This window comes from Nicotiana tomentosiformis, chromosome 10, assembly GCF_000390325.3.
Source record: "Nicotiana tomentosiformis chromosome 10, ASM39032v3, whole genome shotgun sequence".
Taxonomy (NCBI): Eukaryota; Viridiplantae; Streptophyta; class Magnoliopsida; order Solanales; family Solanaceae; genus Nicotiana; species Nicotiana tomentosiformis.
The window spans coordinates 30,597,430-30,625,365 of NC_090821.1; the positions used below are offsets into that span (position 1 = coordinate 30,597,430).

General features: G+C 39.7%; 2 protein-coding genes and 1 long non-coding RNA gene across 3 annotated transcripts; all 3 read left to right on the forward strand.

The window, feature by feature from the left end:
• The first annotated feature begins 1,080 nt into the window (after positions 1-1,080).
• Positions 1,081-1,728, forward strand: LOC117279353 (uncharacterized). Its single transcript, XM_033658838.1, has one exon. The coding sequence runs from the start codon at positions 1,081-1,083 to the stop codon at positions 1,726-1,728; it is 648 nt and encodes a 215-aa protein (XP_033514729.1).
• Positions 1,729-9,369: 7,641 nt separating this feature from the next.
• LOC138899947 (uncharacterized) lies at positions 9,370-24,210 on the forward strand. Its single transcript, XM_070186649.1, has 7 exons — positions 9,370-9,538; positions 10,548-10,889; positions 11,184-11,243; positions 11,352-11,493; positions 17,306-17,593; positions 20,344-20,412; positions 23,571-24,210. Exons 1-7 carry the CDS (start codon positions 9,370-9,372, stop codon positions 24,208-24,210), a joined length of 1,710 nt encoding a protein of 569 aa, XP_070042750.1.
• A 1,657-nt stretch (positions 24,211-25,867) lies between these two features.
• Positions 25,868-27,699, forward strand: LOC104106931 (uncharacterized). The gene is made up of 3 exons (XR_004509766.2): positions 25,868-26,120; positions 26,635-26,690; positions 27,549-27,699. It is a non-coding gene; the product is annotated as an uncharacterized lncRNA (long non-coding RNA).
• The last annotated feature ends 237 nt before the right edge of the window (positions 27,700-27,936 follow it).

Genomic DNA, 27,936 nt, shown 5'->3' on the forward strand with positions numbered 1-27,936 from the left:
ATAACTCGTACTAGGCATGTGGAGCTTAGGAATTTTGGCTACATTTCCATTTCTGTTTTCATGGACTGGACCTGAGCAGCTTGGGCCATGTGGATAGGACAGCTCTACATTTTCTGTTGACGTTTTTTTTTTGTGAGACTCCACACTTGTACTCGTGGAGGACTTTATTGTTATTATTATTCTTTTGAGCCACCTGGTTATGCCTTGGTTGATTATTTCATTCTGTGTCATAGAGATTCCATAGACAATAGTAGTATTCATTTTTGGGTTGTAATCTTATGGTTACACATATGGCATGCAAGAATGAAACTTTCTTTTATCCTTATAAAGTTCTCTTTCAATGGAAAATATTTACTTTAAGATATTATTCATGTTTTTTTATATCTTCAAATGATTATATTTGAAGAGGTTTTCGCATCCCCCCTACTAGGCATATAGATAAGTATTAATTTATGGGATGGTTCGCTCGGGTCGGGTAGAGTACCGAGTGCCAGTCACAAAATTTTAGGGTGTGACAAACTTGGTATCAGAGCCCTAGGTTCTAATTCAAGTCCTAGGAAGTCTATGGAATCGTGTTTGGTAGAGTTCTCTTTATTGGTGTGTTGTGCACCACACTTATATCGAGAAGGCTACATGGACATTATAAGAATGCTTCACTCTTTCTTTTTGTCCTAGAATCATGCAATAGTGCTGAGAAATAATTCCTAACTCGTGCACTATATCAATTGGCAGAATATGGTGAACACGTGTGGCAGTAATATGAATCGGGAAGCTGCTCCTATACCCGATGCGGCTTCGGGAGGGGTACCCGCTAGACCTAGGGACCGACCTCTAAAGTCTACAAGAGCACGAACTGTGCCAGTTCCAATGTCTCTAAGGATGGTCCAGGAGCTCGAAGAAGAAGTTGATGAGGCACCTGCTCCACTTTCAGAGCCAAATCACTTGGAGAAGAGCCTCACTAATATTAGGAAAGCTATGGATGTTTTTGCTGACCTCATGGCTATGCAGATCTAACAGAACCTTCGAGTGGGTATTTAGGAACTCCAGCAAGGAGGGATGAGAGCACCAGCGGTTGAGAACATGGCGCAGTTGGCGATGAAATTTGTGAGACATGGGCTGCTAGTTTTAACTGGTACAGATCCTACTGTAGACCTTCAGGACTTCTTGGAAGAAGTTGAGAAGGCTACTACTTTGCTGGGAGTTAAAGACAACTGGGTGGTTCAGTTGGCATCCCACCAGTTGAAATACATTGCTGACCGCTGGTTCAAAAGGGTAGAGAAAAGTCGACCGGAGGATGCACCTCCAATGATTTGGGCGGAGTTTAAGAAGATCTTCATTAAGAAGTGGTTACCACCGGGAGTGAGAGCCGCCCTTGTGATATTGTTTGAGATCTTAAAGAACGATAACATGACCGTCTTAGAGTATAGCATCAAATTCGAGAAGTTATCCCATTATGCACCCCACCTCATCCTCATTGAGGATGAGAAGATTGATCGTTTTGCTCGTGGCTTGATTTTGGGAATCGGGAAAGATACATCTAGTGGGAGAAGAAACACTACCTTTACTGACTTTGTGGATCTTGCAATGGATCTCGAGAGGATTTATCAGGAGGAGAGGTCCAATAGGGATCAGGACAAAAAGGCCCGGACATTGGACACTTTCAGTGTAATGCCTAGTTCAGGCAAGGGGCAGAGCAGCAGAGGGCCATGGAGCCCACAGTGGGAGTAGTGCAGGAAAGGTGCCACAGTCAGCTGCTACTTCTCAGGGGACTCATCCTCGTTTCTATGCCATGCCTACTCTCCCTATTGCAGAGGCTTCTGATGATGTCATCATAGGTATACTTGTTGTTTTTGCTCTAGATGCTTATGCTCTTATGGATCCCGAATCTACTTTTTCCTATGTTACTCCGTACTTTGCTTTGGATTTTGGGATAGAACCAGGACATATACTTGAACCATTTTTTGTGTGTGTCGACTTCGGTGGGAGATTCAGTTATATCCTCTCGCGTCTATAGGAGTTGTGTGATTATAATTCAAGATCTAGAGACTACGACAAACCTCATTGAGCTAGAAATGGTTGACTTTGATGTGATCATGGGGATGGATTGGTTATACAAGTGCTATGCCATTCTTGATTGTCGTGCTAAAGGGGTCAGGTTTGAGTTTCCCCATGAATCGGTTCACGAGTGGAAGTGTAATATTACCGAGCCTCGAGGTAAGTTTATTTCTTACCTTAAGGCAAGGAGGATGATCACGAAGGGATGTCTCTATCATTTATTCAGAGTCACTGACACGGCTGTTGAGGTACCAAGCATTTAGTCTTTGCCAGTTGTTAATGACTTTCCTAATATTTTTCCTGATGAGCTTTCGGGTATCCCACCAGATCGGGTCATCGACTTTGGGATAGATGTGGTGCCAAATACTCAACCGATATCTATTCCCCCATACCGAATGGGCCTAGTTGAGTTGAGAGAATTGAAGGATCAATTGAAATATTTATTGGATAAATTATTTATTAGACCTAGTGTATCGCCTTGAGGTGCGCCAGTATTATTTGTGAAAAATAAAGATGGTTCTTTGAGGATGTGTATTGACTACAGGCAACTTAACAAAGTGACCATCAAGAATAGGTACCCACTACCTCGGATAGACGATTTGTTTGACCAGTTGCAAGGGGAGAAGTACTTCTCGAAGATTGATTTAAGGTCGGCGTATCATCAATTGAAAATTCGAGATAAGGATATTCCCAAAACATATTTTTGGACCCGCTACGAGCATTATGAATTTTTGGTGATGTCATTTGGGCTAACAAATGCACCCGCAGCCTTTATGGATCTAATGAAACGTGTTTTCAAACCATTTCTTGAAAGGTTCATGATTGTTTTCATTGATGACATATTAGTCTAATCGCGAAGTCAAGAGGAGTGTCACGCCCCAAACTCGGGGAGCGCGACCGGCACTCAACCGAGTGAACCCGGCCGAGCAAGCCTGTTAGATTTTCTTCTACCCAAACTTATCCGTGAATAAAGAGAATACCTATTTTCATTAATAAAACAATAAAGTAATCATGTCTGCAATACCAATCCTTACCATTTGCTACTTCATTTTAAAGTGACAAATTTCAGACATATTTTTCATAATCTGAAGTGGAATAAGTAATTCAAACACAACATAACTAGTTTGACTTCCCCAGCACCAATATACAACCTACACTATGTCTACAGAGCCTTTTCAAATACAGAAGAGTACTAGGATAATGCCGGCGACAAGGCCCCGGCTATACCTCAACCACAAAGTACATGAGAAACAAAAGATACATGACCCCAAAGTGAAGTGGGGCTCACTAAGTCTGCTGGGAAGAGAGTGTACCACTATCACTGATCAATGACGCCTACTATGGAACCACCTACATTTTTTAAAAGATGCAGCGCCCCCGGCAAAAGGGACGTGAGTACATATGGAATAGTACTCATATGAAAGGCAGACAGAACAACATTTAAAAATACGGCAACTCAAATAAGAGGCATTTAAAGTACATCAAAAGACTACAAAACATCGCGTAGGTTCAAATATCAAACTTTATTATACTTGCATCATTCTAAACATCTTTTAGGGTCAACCGAGCCATATGATCTATACGTGGAACACATAATATAATGTAATTGAAATAACATGTACAAACGAGGACAACGAAAGTGGCACCTATTGTCTACATTACTAATGCGTCTCATTAAACCGTCCTTAGTGTTCACAAATCATATTATACACTTATGTGTTTCATAGATCTTCCATAGTGTTTATTCATACTGTATACCTATATATCTCATACACAATGCACCTATGCATTTTATAGACCATCCACAGGATTTCATAACATAATATACATATGCGTTTCATAGACTGTCCACAGGATTTCATAACATAATATACCTATGCATTTCATAGACCGTCCACAGGATTTCATAACACAATATACCTATGTGTTTCATAGACCGTCCATATGATTTCATAACACAATATACCTATGCATTTCATAGACCGTCCACAGGATTTGGACCGTCCACAGGATTTCATTCATTATTCCTCTTTTGGCAAATAGCCACAATTCATGTTCTTACTATCACTTACTTGTACTAGTTACGGGTGATCATAGAACATTAATGACTTTATTATATAAAGGAGCTAAAACTCATCTCATAATGTTCACACATTCTTTCATTTCATTGGCACTATTGGCCACATATGTAATTCTCATTCTGGGCACGATGGCCACATTTAGTATTCCATACTCACCCTTTTCACCTTTAAACATCATCATCATCAACAACAACAAGGCATTATAAATCAATGTTTTTAGTACACATGTGAGCAATTAAGAGTCTTAGGCACCTAGAGGTTTTTTCACAAAATTTGGCATAATATCCTTCGTTTGAACTTGACTTGAAGTTGCAATATTATTAACGCGCAGCCCATACTTTGAACATATTCTCAAATGATAACATAACATAGTAAAATCATCTTGGGATACATATTGTACATATACCTTTCATCACAAGCTTATTCGGAATAGCCACTTTCATAATGAACAACTCGGGACTTTACATAAATTGCATGAATATCGTGGGGTTTAGTTATAGGATAGGAGTTTAGCCAACATACCTCAATGGAGCTTCCTTAAACTCTAAAATGTTCCGGAATTCTTAGCAACTTCAATCTATTTTAGAAATATAACAAATTGAACCAAAATTAGGAAGATGATCATGGTTCTAGCTCATTTGAGCATTTTATCAAACACTATATGTGTATTAAGGTTTCAAGGTCCTTTTATGGAGGATTCCTTCATCCCACAACACATTCTTTACCATTTTTAGCTCAACAATCTTCCTACACCCTTTGATAACACATGCATATAAGATGGACAACTCTCATGCCCAAAATTATCTTGCTAATTACACAATTCTAGACAAAATTCGAAATTGAGGGTTAGGGTGTAGAATCTTACCTTAAGGATGAAGACCTAATGAGTTTTCCTTGTTAATCTTCCAAGATTTGAGCAAGAATTGAAGAACAATTATTGAGGAATACCTTCTCACTCTAGGGCACTCTCTCTCACTCTAAAATGTCAGATTTTTGCTCAAAAATGGCCCAAAGCGTGTATTTAACGAAGTAGGGTCGGGTTTTAAAAATCCAAAAATGAAACTCCGGAACAGGTTCAGCAATCGTATAATCGATATGCGGACCGCATATCGGCCGCATAATTCGAGTGACAAAACTGAAAAGGAACTGACCAGGTCTGCGGTTACTATGCGGCCCGCAGACCTGTTCTGCGGTGGCATAATGCACCGCATAACTATTCTTCGGTCGCATAGTGCACCGCAGAACCTCCCTCCAAGAAATCCCAAAGCTGGGTATGCGACAAGAATGCGGCCCGTGAAGTGGTTATGCGGTCGCATAATGGCCGCGAAATTGACACCAAAATGGCCCAGAAAACTGACTCACTCTGCGACCATTCTGCGGTCGCAGAATGGGCTGCAGAAATGCCTACTTCTGCCCAACATTTTCCTTCAACTCCCCAGCGCACTGTTCAATCCAAAAAGTCCGAACCGCGGCTCAAAAGCTCCCCGCGAAGAATTTATATAATCCTCAACACGTAAAACCAATTCGGTACCATAAAACATTATTTTCTTTTTGCAAAATTTTACGGGGTCTTACAAGGAGCATGCCAATCATTTAAGAATAGTGTTGCAGACGCTTTTGAAGAATGAGTTGTATGCCAAATTCTCAAGTGTGAATTATGGCTTGAATCCGTAGCATTCTTGGGTCATGTGGTAACTCGTTAAGCTATTAAGGTTGATCCTCAAAAGATTGAAGTGGTTAAGAGTTGGCCTAGACCAACTACACGGACAGAGATCCAAAGTTTCTTTGGATTAGCAGGCTATTATCGACGGTTTATTAAAGGATTTTCAACTCTTTTATCTCCGTTGACCAAGCTGACACAGAAAGTTGCTAAGTTTCAGTGGTCCAATACTTTTGAAAGAAGCTTTAATGAGTTGAAAGCTAGATTGACTACAGCACCGGTGTTGACCTTGCAAATAGGTTCAGATGGCTTTGTGGTGTATTGTGAAGCCTATAGAGTGGGTTTGGGTTGTGTCTTGATGCAGAAGGGCAAGGTTATCGCTTATGCTTCTAGACAGTTGAAGATCCATGAGAAGAACTATCCGACCCATGACTTGGAACTTGCCATTGTTGTGTTTGCTTTGAAGATTTGGCGGCATTATTTGTACGGTGTGCATTGTGAGGTGTACACCGATCACAAAAGCTTGCAATATATATTCAAGCAGAGAGAACTAAATTCGATGCAACGAAGGCAGTTAGAATTGTTAAAAGACTATGACTTGAGTATCCTTTACCATCCAGGAAAGGCGAATATTGTAGCCGATGCGCTAAGTCAAGAGTCAGGAGGTACTTTGGCACATTAACCTATAACTAAGGAAATTGTGGCTGGTGCAATAGCACGTTCCTCTCTTATTGTGATGACACAAAATGTCATCTTTAAATTTAATAATTAATTCTGTGTTCTAAGACCTTGAAAAGCACTATTTTTTATTTCTCAACTTGCGTGCGCAGTCCGTAAATTTTTTCGAAAAGTTTTTATGTGAAAATGGATTTAAAATGTGAATTAGAGCTTTAAAACTCAACTGAGTTGACTTTGGTCAACATTTTATGCAAACGGACTCGGATCAGTGTTTTGACAGTTCTGGTAGTTCCGTATCGTGATTTGGGACTTGGGCGTATGCCCGAAATCAAATTGCGAGGTCCCTAGCCCGAGATATGGAGTTTTGATAAAAAATTAAAAGTTTAACTTCAAATAGTGACCGGATGTCGAATTATGTGCAAACGACCCCGGAATAGAATTTAGATGATTCCAACAGCGCCGTATGGTGATTTTGGACTTAGGAGCATGATCGGAATTTTATTTGGAAGTCAGTAGTGAAATTAGGCTTAAAATGGCTAAAACAAGAATTTAAGTTTGGAAGTTTGACCGGGGAGTTGACCTTTTGATACCGGAGTCGGAATACAGTTCCAAAAATTTTCATAGCTCCGTTATCTTATTTATGACTTGTGTGCAAAATTTGAGGTTTGATAGGTTTAGACTTCGAATGTAGAAGTTGGAAATTTTAAGTTTCATTAAGCTTGAATTGGAGCATAATTTGTGATTTTAGCATCGTTTAATGTGATTTGAGGTTTTAAATAAATTCGTATGATATTTAGGACTTGTTGGTATATTTTGTTGAGGTCTCGAGGGCCTCGGGTGAGTTTCGGGTGGTTAACGAATCAAAAAGTGGACTAAAACAGCTGCTGCAATTTTTCTCTTTTGCTGGAAATTCTGGGTTGTGATCGAGCCCAAGATCGAGGCTCATGATCGAGCTCCCATGATCGAGCTCCCATGATCGAGCTCCCTGATCGAGCTCCCTGATCGGACTGGACATATCTGTAAGTTATAAAAAACAAGGGCATTCGTCCCATTTGCCATTTTTTACGAACTTGAGCTTGAGCAGAGGCGACTTTTGACAGATCTTCAAGGAAAGACATTGGGGTAAGTGATTCCAACTCGGATTTGGTCAATATACACGAATATATCATTATTTTTACCATTTAATTAGTGTTTTGAGATGGAAATTTGGGAAAATTTTAGAAATCTCATAGAAACGAATTTTTGAGATTTCGGTGTCGATCCGGAGTCGGATTTGAGTGAAATTGGTATGGTTGGACTCATAATTGAATGGGTTATCAGATTTCGTAACTTTTACCGGATTCCGAGATGTGAACTCCACGGGCGAATTTTTAATTAATTTTGGGATTTTTATTGAAAATATAGTATTTTCTTATAGAATTGATTGCGATAAATTTTAGTGATTGTATCAAATTATTTTTGGTTAGATTCGAGCCAATCAAAGTTGGATAATCGAGGAAAGGGCCTTCTAGTGGATTAAATTGGAGCAAATTGAGGTAAGTCTCCTGTCTAATCTTGTTAGGGGGAAATTTACCCCATAGGTGATTAAATTAAATAATTGTTGCTAATTGCGGGGGCTACATACGCACGAGGTGAAGAGAGTCTGTGCATAGCTACTATTAATGCTAAAGTCCGGGTAGTTTAGGACTCAAAGCATGAATTACTTGTGTAAATTATATTCTTTATTAATTAAATTATTTGATGTATATATTGTGAATTGTCATGAAAGGTAGTAAAAGATGAAATTTTCATATGCTTAAATTTTGTTTAGATTAATTAATTATCGAAATAAATTATTATCCTCTTGAATAAATTTTATAATAAATACTCTTATTCCGGAGGTACATAAGAAAATGTCTTATTTTCTTGTGGATCGGAGCGAACGCCTCGGTAGAATAGATGCATCTATGGATCGTGTCGCACGTCCCTCGGCAGTGTACACAATACTCTGGATCGGGTCGTACGACCTCGGCAGAAATCGTGCTTAATAATAATAATTACACGATAATTTGATAGTTTATTTCAGCTTGTGAAGCTAATTGATAAATTGAAAATTTATTGGAATTGAAGGAATTTAATTAATATATTGAGGATTGTTGCATTTAAAAGAATTTAATTATTTCTGCTGGTTAAATAAATTATTGTAAATTCTGTGAATCATGCTGATTTAGATATTCTAGTTTTATTTTAATTTTTATTATTGACCCATAGTGAGTGTCAAAGTCGTCCATCTCGTCTCTACCACTTCGAGATTAGGCTTGATACTTATTGGGCACATATTGTTTACGTACTCATACTACACTTGCTGCACTTTTTGTGCAGGATCTGAGACATGTATTAGTGGAGGACCTATCATCACATGTCCACGTCATCCCGAGGCATAGTGGTGAGCTGTCTTTCTGAGCCATTCTGCAGCTACCAGTGTCTCTTCTTATATTTACATTCTGTCTATTTCATTTTAGACAGTATTTGGAGTTTTGTATAATCTACTAGATGCTTATACACTTGTGACACCAGGTCTTGGCACGCACATTGGTAGAATTTGGTATTTTATTATTTTTCTTGGAATAAAATTTTAATCAATATATGTTTAATTTATTAGTTGGCTTGCCTAGCTGTAGTGTTGGGCGCCATCACGACCTATATGTGAAATTGGGTCGTGACAACATGGTTTCAGAGTACTAGGTTCACGTAGGTCTCACAAGATATGAGCAGACCTAATAGAGTCTTGCAGATCAGTACGGAGACGTCTGTACTTATCTTCGAGAGGCTATATGGTGTTAGGAAACTACCTTTCTTCATATTCCATCGTGCAATTAATGTAGTACTAAATATCCTTCTTTTAGTATCTCACAGATGGTGAGAACGCGCTCTAATGAGGTTCCAGACCAGGGAAGAGCTACTCACCCAGTTGTTAGAGGCCGAGGGAAGGCTCCAGCAAGTGGTAGAGGGAGAGGACGTCCCAGGACTGTTCCAGTTATGCTGCCAGTGGGTCCAGCAGAGAATCCCATTATTGAGGAGCAGGGTGAGTTGCCTGTGGCAGAGCTAGCTCCGGTGGATTTCACATCTACACCGGGATTTTCAAGATGTCATGGGTCGTATGCTGCAGTTCATGGACAATATGACTCAGGCTGGTTTATTTCTGGCAGACCCAGCCACATCTTAGGCGGGCGGGGGAGCACATACCCCTACCGCACAGGCTCATGGACAGGCAGTTGTTGTATATCAGACCCAGGGTGCACTACCTGTGGGTGGAGCCCAGCCAGTGGCAGCAGCTACACCTGAACCCAGGCCAGCTGTAGTCGCTGATCCGCAGAAACTATTGGACAGATGGACTAGACTACATCCTCATGTCTTTGGGGGTGAGCGACATGAGGATCCCCAGGATTTCATTGATCAGTGCAAGGATAGACTGTACAACATGAGGATATTGGAGTCTCATGGGGTAGACTTTGCTACTTTTCAGCTAGAGGGCAGAGCCCGTAGATGGTGGCAGTCTTATATTCTTGGCAGACAAGCAGATTCTCCTCCCATAACTTGGGACAAGTTCACCAGTATCTTCCTGGACAGGTATATTCCACCCTCCCAGAGGGAAGAATTGAGGTTTCAGTTTGAGCAGCTCCATTAGGGTCAGATGTCAGTGACCGATTATGAGGCGAGATTTTCTGAGTTATCTCGCCATGCACTTATGATAATCCCTACTGAGGCAGAGAGAGTGCAGAGGTTTTTTGCAGGTTTACATACTGGCATTCATGCCACTATGGCTCGAGAGGTTGAGATGGGTACTTCTTATGAGCTAGTCGTGGAGATAGCCCGTATGATTGAGGGTGTACGTCAGCAGAGCCGAGAGAAGGGTATGAGATATAAGCAGTTCAGGTATTCTGGAGAGTTCAGAGGTGCTCCGTCTGGGGGCAAAGCTCGGTTCGTGAGAGGGTAGTCCAGTAGGCCCCCATATCCAGCACCACCGCCTCCTCGAGGTGCTCCAGTACGACCTTATTTCAGTGCTATACCAGAGAGTTCTTATCACCCACCAGCTATTCAGGGTTCTTCCAGTGGGTATTCAGGTCCCCAGGGCCAGACTGTTAGTCAGCGGCTTATTGCACCGCAGAGTTGTTATGAGTGTGGGGTTCCCAGTCACATACGGAGATTCTGCCCCAGGCTGCAGGGTAGACCAGTGCAGCAGGGTCAGCAGCCTATGATTACCGCCCCAGTTACTCCACCAGCCATTCGACCACCTACAGGTGGAGGACAGGTGGGTAGAGGTCGTCCTAGAGGTGGAGGTCAGCCAGGTGGAGGCCAGCCAGTTGGCGCTCCAGCTCGATTCTATGCTTTTCTGGCCAGACCAGGTGCAGAGACCTCAGATGCTGTGATTACAGGTATTATTTCTGTTTGTGGCAAGGATGCCTCAGTATTATTTGATCTAGGATCCACGTATTCATATGTGTCATCTCCATTTGCTCCATTTTTAGGTGTTTCTTGTGAGTCCTTGAGTACTCCTATTTATGTGTCCACTCCTGTGGGCGATTCTGTTATTGTGAACCGGATCTACCGGTCCTGTATTATTACATTCTGTGGTTATGAAACTAGAGCAGATCTCCTATTTCTTGAGATGACCGATTTTGAAATTATTCTGTGCATGGAATGGTTATCTACATATCATGCTATTTTAGATTGTCATGTCAAGACTGTTACCTTGGCTATTCCAGCATTGCCTAAGCTGGAGTGGAAGGGTTCGTCAGTTAGTTCATTTAATATAGTTATTTCTTTTATAAAGGCTCAACACATGGTTGAGAAGGGTTGTTTGGCTTATCTAGCCTATGTTCGGGATACTACTGCAGAGACTCCGGCTATTGATTCAGTGCATGTAGTTCGGGAGTTCTCCGATGTATTTCCTTCAAATCTTCCAGGTATTCCATCTGCTCGTGATATTGACTTCTGTATTGACTTGGCTCCAGATACCCAGCCTATATCTATCCCATCGTATTGCATGGCTCCGAAAGAATTTAAAGAATTGAAGGAGTAGCTTGAGGAGTTACTAGCCAAAGGGTTCGTCAGACCGAGTGTATCGCCTTGGGGTGCACCAGTATTATTTGTGAAGAAGAAGGATGGAACAATGCGGATGTGTATTGATTATCGCCAATTGAAAAAAGTCACTATTAAGAACAAGTACCCGTTGCCGCATATTGATGATCTTTTTGACCAGTTACAGGGTGCTAGGGTGTTCAATAAGATCAACTTGAGGTCGGGGTACCATCAGTTAAAGATTCGGGATTTGGATGTTCTGAAGGCTACTTTTCGGACTAGATATGGTCATTATGAGTTTCTGGTGATGTCCTTCGGATTAACTAATGCCCCGGCAGCGTTTATGGATTTGATGAACAGGGTATTCAGGCCATATAGAGATTTGTTTGTCATTGTCTTCCTTGATGACATCTTGATCTACTCGCGCAGTAAGGAGGAGCACGAGCAACATATGAGAATGGTGCTTCAGACATTGCGGGAACAAAAGCTATATGCTAAGTTCTCTAAATGTGAGTTTTGGCTAGAGTCTGTAGCATTTTTGGGGAATATTGTATCGGGAGAGGGCATTAAGGTTGATCCCAAAAAGATTGAGGCAGTTCATAATTGGCATCGTCCTACTTCGGCGACTGAGATCAGGAGTTTTCTGGGTTTAGCAAGTTATTATCGTCGGTTCATGGAAAGTTTTTCATCTATTCCAGCACCTTTGACCAAATTAACCTAGAAGGGTGCTCCGTTCCGATGGTCCGATGATTGTGAGGTGAGATTTCAGAAGCTCAAGACATCATTGACTACAACACCAGTATTAGTGTTGCCTTCCGGTTCGGGGATGTATACATTGTATTGTGATGCTTCACGCGTTGGTTTGGGTTGTGTATTGATGCAGGAAAGGCGAGTTATTGCATATGCTTCACGTCAGCTGAAGCCCCATGAAAAGAATTATCCGATACATGATTTGGAGTTAGCTGTGATTGTTCACGCTGTTAAGATTTGGAGGCATTATCTTTATGGGGTGTCTTGTGAAGTTTACACCAATCATCGCAGTTTGCAGCATTTATTCAAGCAGAGGGACCTAAATTTGAGGCAGCGAAGATGGCTGGAGTTACTAAAAGATTATGATATTACTATCCTATATCATCCGGGCAAAGCAAATGTGGTTGCAGACGCCTTGAGTAGAAAGGCGGAAGAGTATGGGTAGTTTGCTTTCATTTCAGCAGAGGAGAGGCCGTTGGCTTCGGATATTTAGTCCTTGGCTAACAGACTTTGTGAGGCTGGATATTTCAGAGCCCAGCCGAGTTCTTGCATGTGTTGTGGCCCAATCTTCACTATTTGAGCAGATCAAGGCTCGCCAGTATGATGACCCAAACTTGATGGTTATTCGAGAAACAGTACTATGAGGTGGTGCCAAGGAAGTTACTATTGGTGCGGATGGTGTTCTGCGACTCCGGGGTCGTTTATGTGTTCCTAATGTGGATGGACTAAGGAAAAAGATCCTAGAGGAGGCACACAGTTTCAGGTATTCTATTCATCCGGGTGCTACGAAGATGTATAAATTGTCAGCAAGTTAAATATGAGCACCAGAGGCCAGGTGGCCTACTTCAGCAGATGATATACCGGAGTGGATATGGGAACACATCACTATGGACTTTGTAGTTGGGTTGCCGCGGACCTTGCGAAAGTTTGATGCAGTTTGGGTCATTGTCGATAGGTTGACCAAGTCAGCACATTTCATTCCGGTTGTGACTACGTATACTTCAGAGAAGTTAGCCCAAATTTATATTTAGGAGATAGTTCGGTTGCACGGTGTGCCAATTTCCATCATATCAGATAGAGGTTCTCAGTTTACTTCACATTTCTGGAGAGCAGTACAGAGTGAGTTGGGGACCCGTGTAGAGCTCAGCACAGCTTTTCATCCACAGACCGATGGGCAGTCAGAGCGGACAATTCAGATTTTGGAGGATATGCTCAGGGCATGTGTGATTGACTTTGGAGGTCAGTGGGATCGTTTCTTTCCTTTGGCCGAGTTTGCTTATAACAACAATTACCAATCCAACATCGAGATGGCTCCATTTGAGGCTTTGTATGGTTGGCGATGTCGTTCGCCCATCGGATGGTTTGAGCCCGGTGAGTCTAAGTTATATGGTACTAATTTGGTGAAAGATACCTTGGAAAAGGTAAAGTTGATTCAGGAGCGACTTTGTACAGCACAGTCCAAACAGAAGAGTTATGCGGATCAGAAAGCGCGAGATTTATCATTTATGATGGGTGAAAAAGTTCTCTTGAAGGTTTCACCGATGAAGGGAATCATGAGATTCGGGAAGAAGGGCAAGTTGAGCCCAAGGTTGATGGGCCCATTTGAGGTGTTGAGACGAGTTGGGGAGGTTGCTTATGAGCTTGCATTGCCTTCCAGCCTATCAGGAGTTCATCCGATTTTCCATGTATCTATGCTCCGGAAGTATCATGCCGACCTATCACACGTGTTAGACTTTAGTACAGTTCAGCTAGATAATAGCATGAGTTATGAAGAGGAGCCAGTTGCCATTGTTGATAAACAGGTTTGCCAGTTGAGGTCCAAGAGGGCTTCTGCAGTAAAAGTCCAGTGGAGGGGCCAACCAGTCGAGGAAGCGACTTAGGAGGCCGAGGAAAACATGCGGAGCAGATATCCACACTTATTCAGCAGTTCAGGTATAATTCTAAACTCGTTCAAGGACAAACGTTTGTTTTAGAGGTGAAGAATGTGATGACCCAAAATGTCATCTTAAAATTTAATAATTAATTCTGTGTTTTAAGACCTCAAAATCACTATTTATCATTACTCGACTTCCGTGCACAGTCTGTAAAATTTTTCGAAAAGTTTTTATGTGAAAATGGATTTAAAATGTGAATTAGAGCTTTAAAACTCAACTGAATTGACTTTGGTCAATGTTTTGAGCAAACGGACTCGGATCAGTGTTTTGATAGTTCTGATAGGTCCGTATCGTGATTTGGGACTTGGGCGTATGCCCGGAATCAATTTCTGAGGTCCCTAGCCCGAGATATGGAATTTTGATGAAAAATTAAAAGTTTAAGTTCAAATAGTGACCGGATGTCGAATTATGTGTAAACGACTCCGGAATAGAATTTTGATGATTTCAACAGCTCCGTATGGTGATTTTGGACTAAGGATCGTGATCGGAATTTTATTTCCGTAGTGAAATTAGGCTTAAAATGGCTAAAACAAGAATTTAAGTTTGGAAGTTTGACCGGGGAGTTGACCTTTTGATACCGGAGTCGGAATACAGTTCGGAAAATTTTCATAGCTCCGTTATCTTATTTATGACTTGTGTGCAAAATTTGAGGTTTGATAGGTTTCGACTTCGAATGTAGAAGTTGGAAATTTTAAGTTTCATTAAGCTAGAATTGGAGCATAATTTATAGTTTTAGCATTGTTTAATGTGATTTGAGATTTCAATTAAGTTCGTATGATGTTTTAGGACTTGTTGGTATATTTGGTTGAGGTTTCGAGGGCCTCGGGTGAGTTTCGGATGGTTAACGGATCAAAAAGTGGACCTAAACAGTTGCTGCAACTTTTCTCTTCTGTTGGAAATTTTGGATTGTGATCGAGCCCAGGATCGAGGTCCATGATCGGACTCCCAAAATCGGACTCCTCGATCGAGCTCCCATGATCGGGCTCCCATGATCGGACTCCCTGATCGAGCTCCCATGACCGGACTCCCTGATCGAGCTCCCTGATCGAGCTCCCTGATCGGACTCCCTGATCGAGCTCCCTAATCGGACTCCCTGATCGAGCTCCCTGATCGGACTCCCTGATCGAGCTCCCTGATCGGACTCCTTGATCGAGCTCCCTGATCGAGCTCCCTGATCGGACTCCCTGATCGAGCTCCCTGATCGGACTGGACAGATCTGTAAGTTATAAAAAAAATAGGGGCATTCGTCCCATTTATCATTTTTGACGAACTTGAGCTTGAGCAGAGGCAACTATTGACAGATTTTCAAGGAAAGACATTGGGGTAAGTGATTCCAACTCGGATTTGGTCAATATACACGAATATATCATTGTTTTCACCATTTAATTAGTGTTTTGAGATAAAAATTTGGGAAAATTTTGGAAATCTCATAGAAACAGATTTTTGAGATTTCGGTGTCAATCCGGAGTCGGATTTGAGTGAAATTGGTATGGTTGGACTCGTAATTGAATGTGTTATCGGATTTCGTAACTTTTGCCGGATTCCAAGAGGTGGGCCCCACAGACGAATTTTTAATTAATTTCGGGATTTTTATTGAAAATGTAGTATTTTCTTATAGAATTGATTCCGATAAATTTTAGTGATTGTATCGAATTATTTTTGGTTAGATTCGAGCCAATCAAAGTTGGATAATCGAGGAAAGGGCCTTCTAGTGGATTAAATTAGAGCAAATTGAGGTAAGTCTCTTGTCTAATCTTGTGAGGGAAAAATTTACCCCATAGGTGATTAAATTAAATAATTATTGCTAATTACGGGGGCTACGTACGCACGAGATGACGAGAGTCCGTACGTAGCTACTATTAATGCTAAAGTGCGGGTAGTTTAGGACTCAAAGCATGAATTACTTGTGTAAATTGTATTCTTTATTAATTAAATTATTTGATGTATATATTGTGAATTGTCATGAAAGGTAGTAAAAGATGAAATTTTCATATGCTTAAATTTTGTTTAGATTAATTAATTATCGAAATAAATTATTATCCTCTTGAATAAATTTTATAATAAATACTCTTATTCCGGAGGTACATAAGAAAATGTCTTATTTTCTTGTGGATCGGAGCGAACGCCTCGGTAGAATAGATGCATCTATGGATCGTGTCGCACGTCCCTCGGCAGTGTACACAATACTCTGGATCGGGTCGTACGACCTCGGCAGAAATCGTGCTTAATAATAATAATTACACGATAATTTGATAGTTTATTTCAGCTTGTGAAGCTAATTGATAAATTGAAAATTTATTGGAATTGAAGGAATTTAATTAATATATTGAGGATTGTTGCATTTAAAAGAATTTAATTATTTCTGCTGGTTAAATAAATTATTGTAAATTCTGTGAATCATGCTGATTTAGATATTCTAGTTTTATTTCAATTTTTATTATTGACCCATAGTGAGTGTCAAAGTCGTCCATCTCGTCTCTACCACTTCGAGATTAGGCTTGATACTTATTGGGCACACATTGTTTACGTACTCATACTACACTTGCTGCACTTTTTGTGCAGGATCTGAGACATGTATTAGTGGAGGACCTATCATCACATGTCCACGTCATCCCGAGGCATAGTGGTGAGCTGTCTTTCTGAGCCGTTCTGCAGCTACCTGTGTCTCTTCTTATATTTACATTCTGTCTATTTCATTTCAGACAGTATTTGGAGTTTTGTATAATCTACTAGATGCTTATACACTTGTGACACCAGGTCTTGGCACGCACATTGGTAGAATTTGGTATTTTATTATTTTTCTTGGAATAAAATTTTAATCAATATATGTTTAATTTATTAGTTGGCTTGCCTAGCTGTAGTGTTGGGCGCCATCACGACCTATATGTGAAATTGGGTCGTGACAACATGGTTTCAGAGCACTAGGTTCACGTAGGTCTCACAAGATATGAGCAGACCTAATAGAGTATTGCAGATCAGTACGGAGACGTCTGTACTTATCTTCGAGAGGCTATATGGTGTTAGGAAACTACCTTTCTTCATATTCCATCGTGCAATTAATGTAGTACTAAATATCCTTCTTTTAGTATCTCACAGATGGTGAGAACGCGCTCTAATGAGGTTCCAGACCAAGGAAGAGCTACTCACCCAGTTGTTAGAGGCCGAGGGAAGGCTCCAGCAAGTGGTAGAGGGAGAGGACGTCCCAGGACTGTTCCAGTTATGCTGCCAGTGGGTCCAGCAGAGAATCCCATTATTGAGGAGCAGGGTGAGTTGCCTGTTGCAGAGCTAGCTCCGGTGGATTTCACATCTACACCGGGATTTTCAAGATGTCATGGGTCGTATGCTGCAGTTCATGGACAATATGACTCAGGCTGGTTTATTTCTGGCAGACCCAGCCACATCTTAGGCGGGCGGGGGAGCACATACCCCTACCGCACAGGCTCATGGACAGGCAGTTGTTGTATATCAGACCCAGGGTGCACTACCTGTGGGTGGAGCCCAGCCAGTGGCAGCAGCTACACCTGAACCCAGGCCAGCTGTAGTCGCTGATCCGCAGAAACTATTGGACAGATGGACTAGACTACATCCTCATGTCTTTGGGGGTGAGCGACATGAGGATCCCCAGGATTTCATTGATCGGTGCAAGGATAGACTGTACAACATGAGGATATTGGAGTCTCATGGGGTAGACTTTGCTACTTTTCAGCTAGGGGGCAGAGCCCGTAGATGGTGGCAGTCTTATATTCTTGGCAGACAAGCAGATTCTCCTCCCATAACTTGGGACAAGTTCACCAGTATCTTCCTGGACAGGTATATTCCACCCTCCCAGAGGGAAGAATTGAGGTTTCAGTTTGAGCAGCTCCATTAGGGTCAGATGTCAGTGACCGATTATGAGGCGAGATTTTCTGAGTTATCTCGCCATGCACTTATGATAATCCCTACCAGTGTCTGAGCCGTTCTGCAGCTACCAGTGTCTTTTCTTATATTTACATTCTGTCTATTTCATTTCAGACAGTATTTGGAGTTTTGTATAATCTACTAGATGCTCATACAATTGTGACACCAGGTCTTGGCACACACATTGGTAGAATTTGGTATTTTATTATTTTTCTTGGATTAAAAGTTTAATCAATACATGTTTAATTTATTAGTTGGCTTGCCTAGCTGTAGTGTTGGGCGACATCACGACCTATAGGTAAAATTGGGTCGTGACACTTATTGAGCGTGTTAAGACTAAATAATTTGAAGATCCATGTTACATCCCGTACTTTAATATTAGGATAAGTCGTAGTAATCCATATAAGCTTGAAGGGACTAAAACCATTCATGAGATTGTAGAGGATTTGCGACTATGTTCTTATAAGACCCCGTAAGTTTAACAACCTTGATACCGTTATATATATATATATATTTGATATGATATTTTGAGTGGATCATTTTTGAAAAAAAAAAGGGTTGAAAAATATGTTTTTTATATAGTTATTAATATTACTTCTTTCGAATATGCTTTAAATTATATACATTATATGAGAAAGTTTATGAGATTTCTTAATTGTAAGAATAAATTTTATTTTCTTACAAGAAAAGAAGGTTATCTTTTTACCATTTTAAAAATTAAGCGTACGAAAATTTGTACTCCTTATATGAGATTAGAAAAATTATAAGTTGAGAAAATATATGTATTTTTACATAGATGTTTTAATGAAGTATTAGTGTATGTATTAATTTTATATGGTACCATGATTTATTATTTTAATAGTAGTACTTTTGGATAAGGGGAAGATACTTGGTAAAAGTGCCATATACGTGTATGTATATTAGTATCATTTTCTATGAATCATCCACTCCAAAGGGTTGTTAAATTAAGTGAATAAGGATGGTAAAGGGGTTGCCACATGGCATTAAGTTAGGCCAAGGGTGGCACCAATATGCACATGAGTCATAGCACTTGATGTGCTTTGCTTACACGTGAAAGGCAAGCCTTAAGCTTTCATGTTATTCTTTGGCAATTTGAGAGATAGAAAGGAGATTGCAATCTTTCCTTCTATTGTTGGAGTGGATAAGCATTTATGTGGCAGCCCAAAGAGGCATTAATAATGACTCTTAACTCTCATTACAAGGTGGCATTTTAAGAGAATATTTGATGCTTAGTCCCCTAAAGTAGGGCCCACAACCAAACGTCTTAAGACAATCTTCCTACATCATTATTTACTACATTATTATTATGGAGAATGGAGATATATGTGCTAGGAATGGATTGTAATTCAACATGGAATGGAAACGCTATTGCTTCAGCAAGGAAAGCCATACAAGAGTGTGATCAAATTCACCAAAATAGAGGTGTTCTACATTTACCAAGTAACGATCTTCAACAAGGAATTCATGTGAATTTATACGACATAATAGTAACGGGATTTGCGATTCTAAGGGAGTACGGTGCAATCTTTCTCAAGAGAATCGGCTTAGGTATGCTAAGGTTATCCCTTATTTTCTTTTGGCATGACCCAAGTAACGATACATAAACGTAATGTTATTCCATAAGTAGTTCTACTCTTAGATGTTAAGGATGTCTATGTTATTCATTCTTGTAAAGTTATATTCAAGTATGTCTAAGTACGTTCCTAAGTCTCTATTGAGGTATATGATAAAGATGTTAATGTTTAGAATATAGTGATACATGTATCTTCATGCATTTACCACTGTGCTACGGACGGTTGGGCAGACATGCATCTACATTTACCACCGAGCTACAGCCGGTTGGGCAGACATGCATATTCATTTACCACCGTACTACGACAGGTCGGGCAGTCATGCATTTACCATCGAGCTACGGCCATTTGGAAAGTTACACATTTACCACCGAGCTACGGCCAGTCGGACAGTCATGCATTTACCACTGTGCTACGGCCGGTTAGGCAGTCATATATTTACCACCGTACGATGGCCGGTCGGGCAGTTACCACTGATCAGTTGGGCATTCATGCATCATACGATATGGATAATAGTCTCAAAGAGAAGCATTATATATATAAGTATAATAAGTATGCAAATACGGTGACACTTCAGAGATTCAGGTTTATTCTTATATGTGTTTAATTAATGTTGACTTATGAATATGTTTCAGTACTGCCTTACATACTCAGTACATTATTCGTACTGACGTCCTTCTGTTGGGGACGCTGCATTCATGCCTGTAGGTATAGATAATCAGTTTGACGAGGCCTCATAATAGACGAGGTTAGCATTCAGCGAAGGATCGGTAAGACTCCATCTCATTCGGAGTGCAGTCGAGTCTATGAGTCATCGTGTCAGAGTTTTGCTACAGACTTATGGGTAGGCCGGTACCCTGTCCCATTTGATGTTGAATAATCTTAGAGGCTTTGTAGACAGGGGTTCATTTTGTAAAGTATGTCAGAGGCCTTGACGGCCCATATGTATTCATGTTTTAAGAATGATGGTTCATTGATATAGTGTTTGCTCACTTATAGTTATACATTACGAGTTGTGGCCATGTTGGCCCTTGATAGTTATAAGAAACAAAGTTACAGAGTGGTTCGCTCGGGCCAGTACGACACCGGGTGTCAGCCACGCCTCCCTAAGTTTGGGGCGTGACAAAGTGGTATCGGAGCAGGTCGTGTCCTAGGGAGTCTATAAAGTCGTGCCTAGTAGAGTCTCACTTATGGGTGTGTTGCGCGCCACATTTATAATTGAGAGGCTATAGGGCATTTAGGAAATGTTACCCTTCTTTTGTTTCGAGATCGTGCCATAGAGCTGAGTCGTAAGAAGTCAATATGAAGCTTTTGCCAGATTTTGTATGCACTAGAGGTGCAGGTATTATAGTAGAGCTTTACGGCGTAATTTCCACCTATGTTGAAGGGAGATTATGAAAGAAACAAAAGATACGATGCGAGATTGGAAGGTAAGTAAGGTAAAGGTGAAGAAGATACCATATATTCAAGTACAGAAGGTTGTGAATAGTCGAGACTTCATATATAGTTTGGGTTTTAGTTTAGTTTACAGAGGAGACCTTAGCAAAAGTTTTGTAAATCTCTAAGAGTTAACATTCGAGGACGAATGTTTCTAAAACGGGGAAGGATGTTGCATCCCGTACTTTAATATTAGGATAAGTCGTAGCAATCCATATGAGCTTGAAGGGACTAAGACCATTCATGAGATTATAGAGGATTTGCGACTATGTTCTTATAAGACCCCGTAAGTTTAACAACCTTGATACTGTTATATATATATATATATATATATATATATATATATATATATATATATATTTGATATGGTATTTTGAGTGGATCATTTTTGAAAAAAAAAAAAGGTTTGAAAAATATGATTTTTATATACTTATTAATATTACTACTTTCGAATATGCTTTAAATTATACACATAATATGAGAAAGTTTATGAGATTTCTTAATTGTAAGAATAGAAATCATTTTCTCACAAGAAAAGAAGGCTATCTTTTTACCATTTTAAGAATTAAATGTACGAAAAGTTGTACTCTTTATATGAGATTAGGAAAATTAGAAGTTGAGAAAATATATGTATTTTTACATGGATATTTTAATAAAGTATTAGTGTATGTATTAATTTTATATGGTACCATGATTTATTATTTTAATACTAGTACTTTTGGATAAGGGGAAGATACTTGGTAAAGGTGCCATATACGTGTATGTATATTAGTATCATTTCTTATGAGTCATCCACTCCAAAGGGTTGTTAAATTAAGTGGATAAGGATGGTAAAGGGGCTGCCGCCTTAAGTTACACATTTAACACCGAGCTACGGCCGGTCGGGCAGTCATGCATTTACCACCGTGCTACGGTCGGTTGGGCAGTCATACATTTACCACTGTGCGACGGCCGGTTGGGCAGTTATCACTGATCAGTTGGGCAGTCATGCATCATATTATATGGATAATAGTCTCAAAGAGAAGCATTATATGTATAAGTATAATAAGTATGCAAATACGGTGGCACTTCAGAGATTCAGGTTTATTCTTATATGTCTTTAATTAATGTTGACTTATGAATATGTTTCAGTTCTGCCTTACATACTCAGTACATTATTCGTACTGACGTCCTTTTGTTGGGGATGCTGCATTCATGCCTGCAGATATAGATAATCAGTTTGACGAGCCCTCATAGTAGACGAGGTTAGCATTCAGCGAAGAATCGGTAAGACTCCACCTCATTCGAAGTGCAGTCAAATCTATGAGTCATTGTGTCAGAGTTTTGCTACGGACTTATGGGTAGGCCGGTACCCTATCCCATTTGATGTCGAATAATCTTAGAAGCTTTGTAGACAGGGGTTCATTTTGTACAGTATGTCAGAGGCCTTGACGGCCCATATGTGACATGTTTTAAGAACGATGGTTCATTGATATAGTGTTTGCTCACTTATAGTTATACATTTCGAGTTGTGGCCATGTTGGCCCATGATAGTTATAAAACAAAGTTACAGAGTAGTTCGCTCCGGCCAGTACGGCACCGGGTGCTAGCCACGCCTCCCCAGGTTTTGGGCGTGACAATCCAAACATGGTGAATATTTGGAATGGTGTACAATCTAAATATATTCTTGCCTTTTCTCTTGATGAGGATGGAGTGTTAAAAATGAATGGTTGCTTGTGTGTACCATATGTTGATGGGCTTCGTGATGAGATTATGGTTGAGGCACACAGTTTGAGATATTCTATACATTCGGTATCTACAAAAATGTATAAAGACTTGCGGGAAATCTATTGGTGGAATAGAATGAAGGAAAGTATTTCTGACTTTGTGGCTAGGTGTTTAAATTGCCAACAGGTGAAAGCCGAGCATCAGAGGCCTGGTGGATTGGCTCAGAATATTGAGATTCCACTTTGAAAGTGGGAGATGATCAATATGGACTTTGTGGTGGGTTTGCCTCGCACTCGCTTGAAGCATGACTCTATTTGGGTGATTGTAGACCGACTTACGAAGTCGGCGCATTTCTTACCGGTAAAGATGACTGACATGGCACCACATTATGCTAAGTTGTACTTGAAATAAATCATCAGACTTCACGGTATTCCAGTTTCCATTATATCTGATAGAGGGGCCCAGTTTACTGCTCATTTTTGGCAGTCCTTTCAAGAAGGATTGGGTAAAAGTGTCAATTTGAGTACCGCTTTTCATCCACAGACTGACGGATAAGCTGAGAGAACTATTCATATGCTTGAGGATATGTTGTGGCTTGTGCCCTAGATTTTGGTGGGAATTGGGATAAACACTTACCTCTGATTGAATTTGCCTACAATAATGCTATCATGCTAGTATCCAGATGGCTCTATGAGGCTTTGTATGAATGACGTTGTAGATCACCTATTGGGTGGTTTGAGCCGACTGAAGTACAACTACTTGGTCCCAATCTTGTACATGATGCCTTAAAGAAGGTGGCTTTGATTCGACAACGGCTTAAGACTACTCAGAGCCGACAAAAAGGCTATACATATGTACATCGACGTAAGTTGGAGTTCAATGAGGGTGATCAAGTTTTCTTGAAAGTATCGCCAATGAAGGGCGTTATGAGATTTGGGAAGAAAGGCAAGCTAAGTCCTAGATTCATTGGTCCATATCGAATCTTGAAAAGGATTGGTGAAGTAGCCTACAAGCTAGAGTTACCTGCATCGATGACTTTGGCTCATCCTGTCTTTCATGTATCGATGCTACGGGAGTATGTGCCCGATCTTGCTCACATCATCTCACCGGAGGTAGTAGAAATAAATGACGATTTAACTCATGACGAAGAACCGGTTGAGATTCTTGATAGGCAAGTCCGTAGGTTGAGGACTAAAGACATAGCTTCAGTTAAAGTGTTATGGCCTAATCATGACGTCGAGGAGGCTATTTGGGAGGCCGAGGAGGATATGAAAATCCGATACCCCCACTTCACTACTAAAAATCTAATAAAAATCGACCAAAACAACCGACCAACTTTGGTCGGTAATGGCCAATAACCGACCAAACCGCGACCATTTACGTGTGGACGATATTTTAGGGGTCGGAAAGGCATACCGGTAAATGTTGGTCGAAAATTACCGACAAACTTTGGTCGGTCAATTAAATTCGAAAAAAAAAATATTGCAAAAAAAATCGATCAAAGTTGGTCGGTTTTTTCCGACCAAAGTTGGTCGATATTTTAATTATATAATCAAAAGATTCACCATCTGGGAATCGAACCGGGGTCTGTACTGTGGCAGGATACTATTCTACCACTAGACCATTGGCGCATTTTATTTTAAGACTGTCGTTTATTTGATTTATACTCTTTAATTATATTTTCGCACGAAAATAACCGACCAAAGTTGGTCCGTTTTATTAAAAAATAAAATTACCGACAAAAGTTGGTCGGTTTTTTAAAATGATCGGCCGAATTAACCGACCAATTTTGGTCGATTTGTTTAATATTAATTTTTATTTATTTTAATTGAAAAACCTACCAAAGTTGGTCGGTTTCTTGGAAAATAAATTTCGTGGGACTCAAAAATAGGTTCCCGCATTTTTGCGCTAAAGAAAACCGACCAAAGTTGGTCGGTTTTGTAAAAAAAAATTAAAAAAATAAAATATTTTGAAAAACCGACCAACTTTGGTCGGTTTTTTGGCCGATTTTTTGATCGACCAAAGTTGGTCGGTCGACCTTAGTCGATTTTTGCCGAATTTCTAGTAGTGCTTATTCACAACTTCAAGTATGATTGTTTCCTTGAAATTTCGAGTTTGGAGTTTATCATGCTTTAATTCCATGGAACGAGTGAGCAAATTATTTATCATACTTATAAGTTGGAATTCGGTACGATTTTCTGACATGATTGATTTATCTATTGCGCATGGTTGTTAGACTTGTCTTATGTTAATAAATTTTATTGTTGTGATGCCGGGAGAGGCTATGTAATGGTGTTTGGAGATATATGAAGTCGCGGATGCATTCATTGATGTAGTTGTGATGAGTAGAGTCATGTGGGACCTTTTATATTGTATTCTTATGGCTCACTGTCAGGTTAAACTTTTGGGATAAGCCTATTAATTATTAACAAAGGAACTCTGACGAAATTTTTTAAACATTTGGAGAGTTAGTCGAATTTCGGAGCCTTAAAGAGTTAAGGAGTAAGGAAAGACTCGGAGATTACGCTTTCAAATTTTAACACGACCAAGGATTTACATTCGAGAACGAATGTTTGTAAGTGGGGGAGAATGTAAAGCTCCGTGAATTTTTGTAATTAATTCGGTCTAATTTCGGACATAAGGATATAATTCAATTAAATCTAAGCTACATAATAATTCGAGTGAAACAAAGTTATTAGAATGCTTAGGGATAATATCAATAGTTAATCATTGAATTAGTGGAGGTTACAAGGTCATCAAATACATTTGGAGTATATCAAGTTTCTATGACACAAATGCTGAAATTATGAGAACTCAATGGCACGTAACTAACTTGAAGAATTGGAATTTAATAAGAAATAAGGATTTAAAATCCTAGCCTTCAGTTGGCAACGAATATGGAATTAGAAATTAGAAAAGTTATTGGCTAACAAGGAGACAAAGGGGACAAGGATATTAAATGGGGGAGACAAAGTCACAACACAGATTAAGTTGGGAACAATTTGAAAGAAGATCAACTAAACCAAAAATGCATGCTTTAGGGATTGATGCGGCAGTTGGTGCGTCGCATCCTCCCTCACATCCAATTATTTTGGAGCCCATCGTGAGGCAGTGAAGTGCAGCGAAGGCATCCAAGTTGGCATACGAAATTTAAAACCCACAACTAAAGCTTTTATAGGTCTTTCGTAGAGAGAAAAATTATATTATTTAAAACTTGTTCTTGGGGGTTAGAGAGAAGGATGATCTTTACCATTAATACATCTTCAAGGTAAGAATTAAATGCCTTTATTTTATAGATTTGGTTCATTTATTACATCTCTTAACCTTCCAACATCATGGAATTCATAAATGTTTGAAGAATATCTCAAGAACTCAAATCTTCAAAGTTCTAGGGTTTGACAAATAGGTAGTCTCTTCACTCCAAACTTATATATTATACTCCATGGACGTAGTAGAGTATACTTATGAAGATAGATTTGTATTTAAAATATCTATTTATGAAACCCTAAAAACTAGTCTTGAAATTGAAGAGTTGGTTGGTAGGGATGATGAATAGTGTTGGGTCTTACCTGAAGGTCTCTTTTTGAGATTCTAATGGAACACTTAGATACCATGATATGTTTAATGAAGGATTTAGAGTTAAAATTCAAGGGTTGACCTTCAAATGATGAATTGGGGATTTTTGCTAAATTTATGAAATTGGATCTAAGTGTTAGACACTTAGTTGGCTTAGTTGGTATTGTTGTGATGCATTATTGAGTTATGTGAATTCATATATGTAGATTGTGACTCATTGGCATTATTGGATCATTTGGGATAAGGTTGGAAGCAATTTGAGGTACGTTGAAACTTACTACCCTTGGAGCTTTTCTCCAAACTCATATTGAAACGCTATTAAATAGAAATTCTAAATGTGAGTCCTAACTTGTGGGGACGAGCGTGTTGGGATTGTACCACTTCTTGCATCATAAAAGATTTAAGTGCTATGAATATTATTTTCTTGAAATATTTTATTTTAATTTTAAAACTAAATGAAGGAGGAATAGCACTTGTAGTATTTTTTGAAAGGAAAATACATGAGTTGTGAAATATCTTAGTTTTAACTATTCTCAAATAGTTGATTTGGCTGTGAGCACCACTATTGATAAATGTAAAGGTTTTGGGAGTTAAGTTCACCGAGATTGACCTTGGATACTCTTCCTCATTAGGTCATGAAACTACACGTGCCGGTGTAAGCGTAGAACTTACCTTACGGTTGGGAACTACGACAGAGTACTTCCCATGGGTGGGGCAGATACTATTGTGCTACTTTATTAGCATGGCTGAGTCGATTCGTGCGGCACAACGATGAGACGGCCTAAGCAAGTAGAGTATATGATACTTGCCGCTAGGTACATAACCTAGTTAACTTTCTTCCGTGTCGGTGATGGTATAGTACTCCCGGCAAATGAAAAATCTAACATGATTTTGTAAAGGTTAATGCTAAAGGAAGACTTTGAAATATGTTTTACCTTATTATTTTATTTTATTTTTTAAATTGTTAATTGATATAAATTTTTCTTTCTTATATCAATTGTTATTGCATATCTTATATCTTTTTAAGTCTTGTCCTTTTTCTTTTTGGTAAGCGGTTCATGATTCGTACTAGGCATGTGGAGCTTAGGCCTTTCGGCCACATTTCCATTTCTGTTTTCAGGGACTGGACCTGAGCAGCTTGTGCCATATGGATAGGACAGCTCTACATTTTCTGTTGACGCTTTTTTTTGTGAGACTCCACACTTGTACTCGTTGAGGACTTTATTGTATTATTATTCTTTTGAGCCACTGGGTTTTGCCTTGATTGACTATTTCATTCTGTGTCATAGAGATTCCATAGACAATAGTAGTATTCATTTTTGGGTTCTAATCCTATGGCTACTCATATGGCATGCATGAATGAAACTCTCTTTTACCCTTACGAAATTCTCTTTCAAAGGAAAATATTTATTTAAAGATATTATTGATGTTTTGTTTTATATCTTAAAATGATTATATTTGAAGAGGCTTTCGCATCCCCGTATTAGGCATATAGATGAGTATTAATT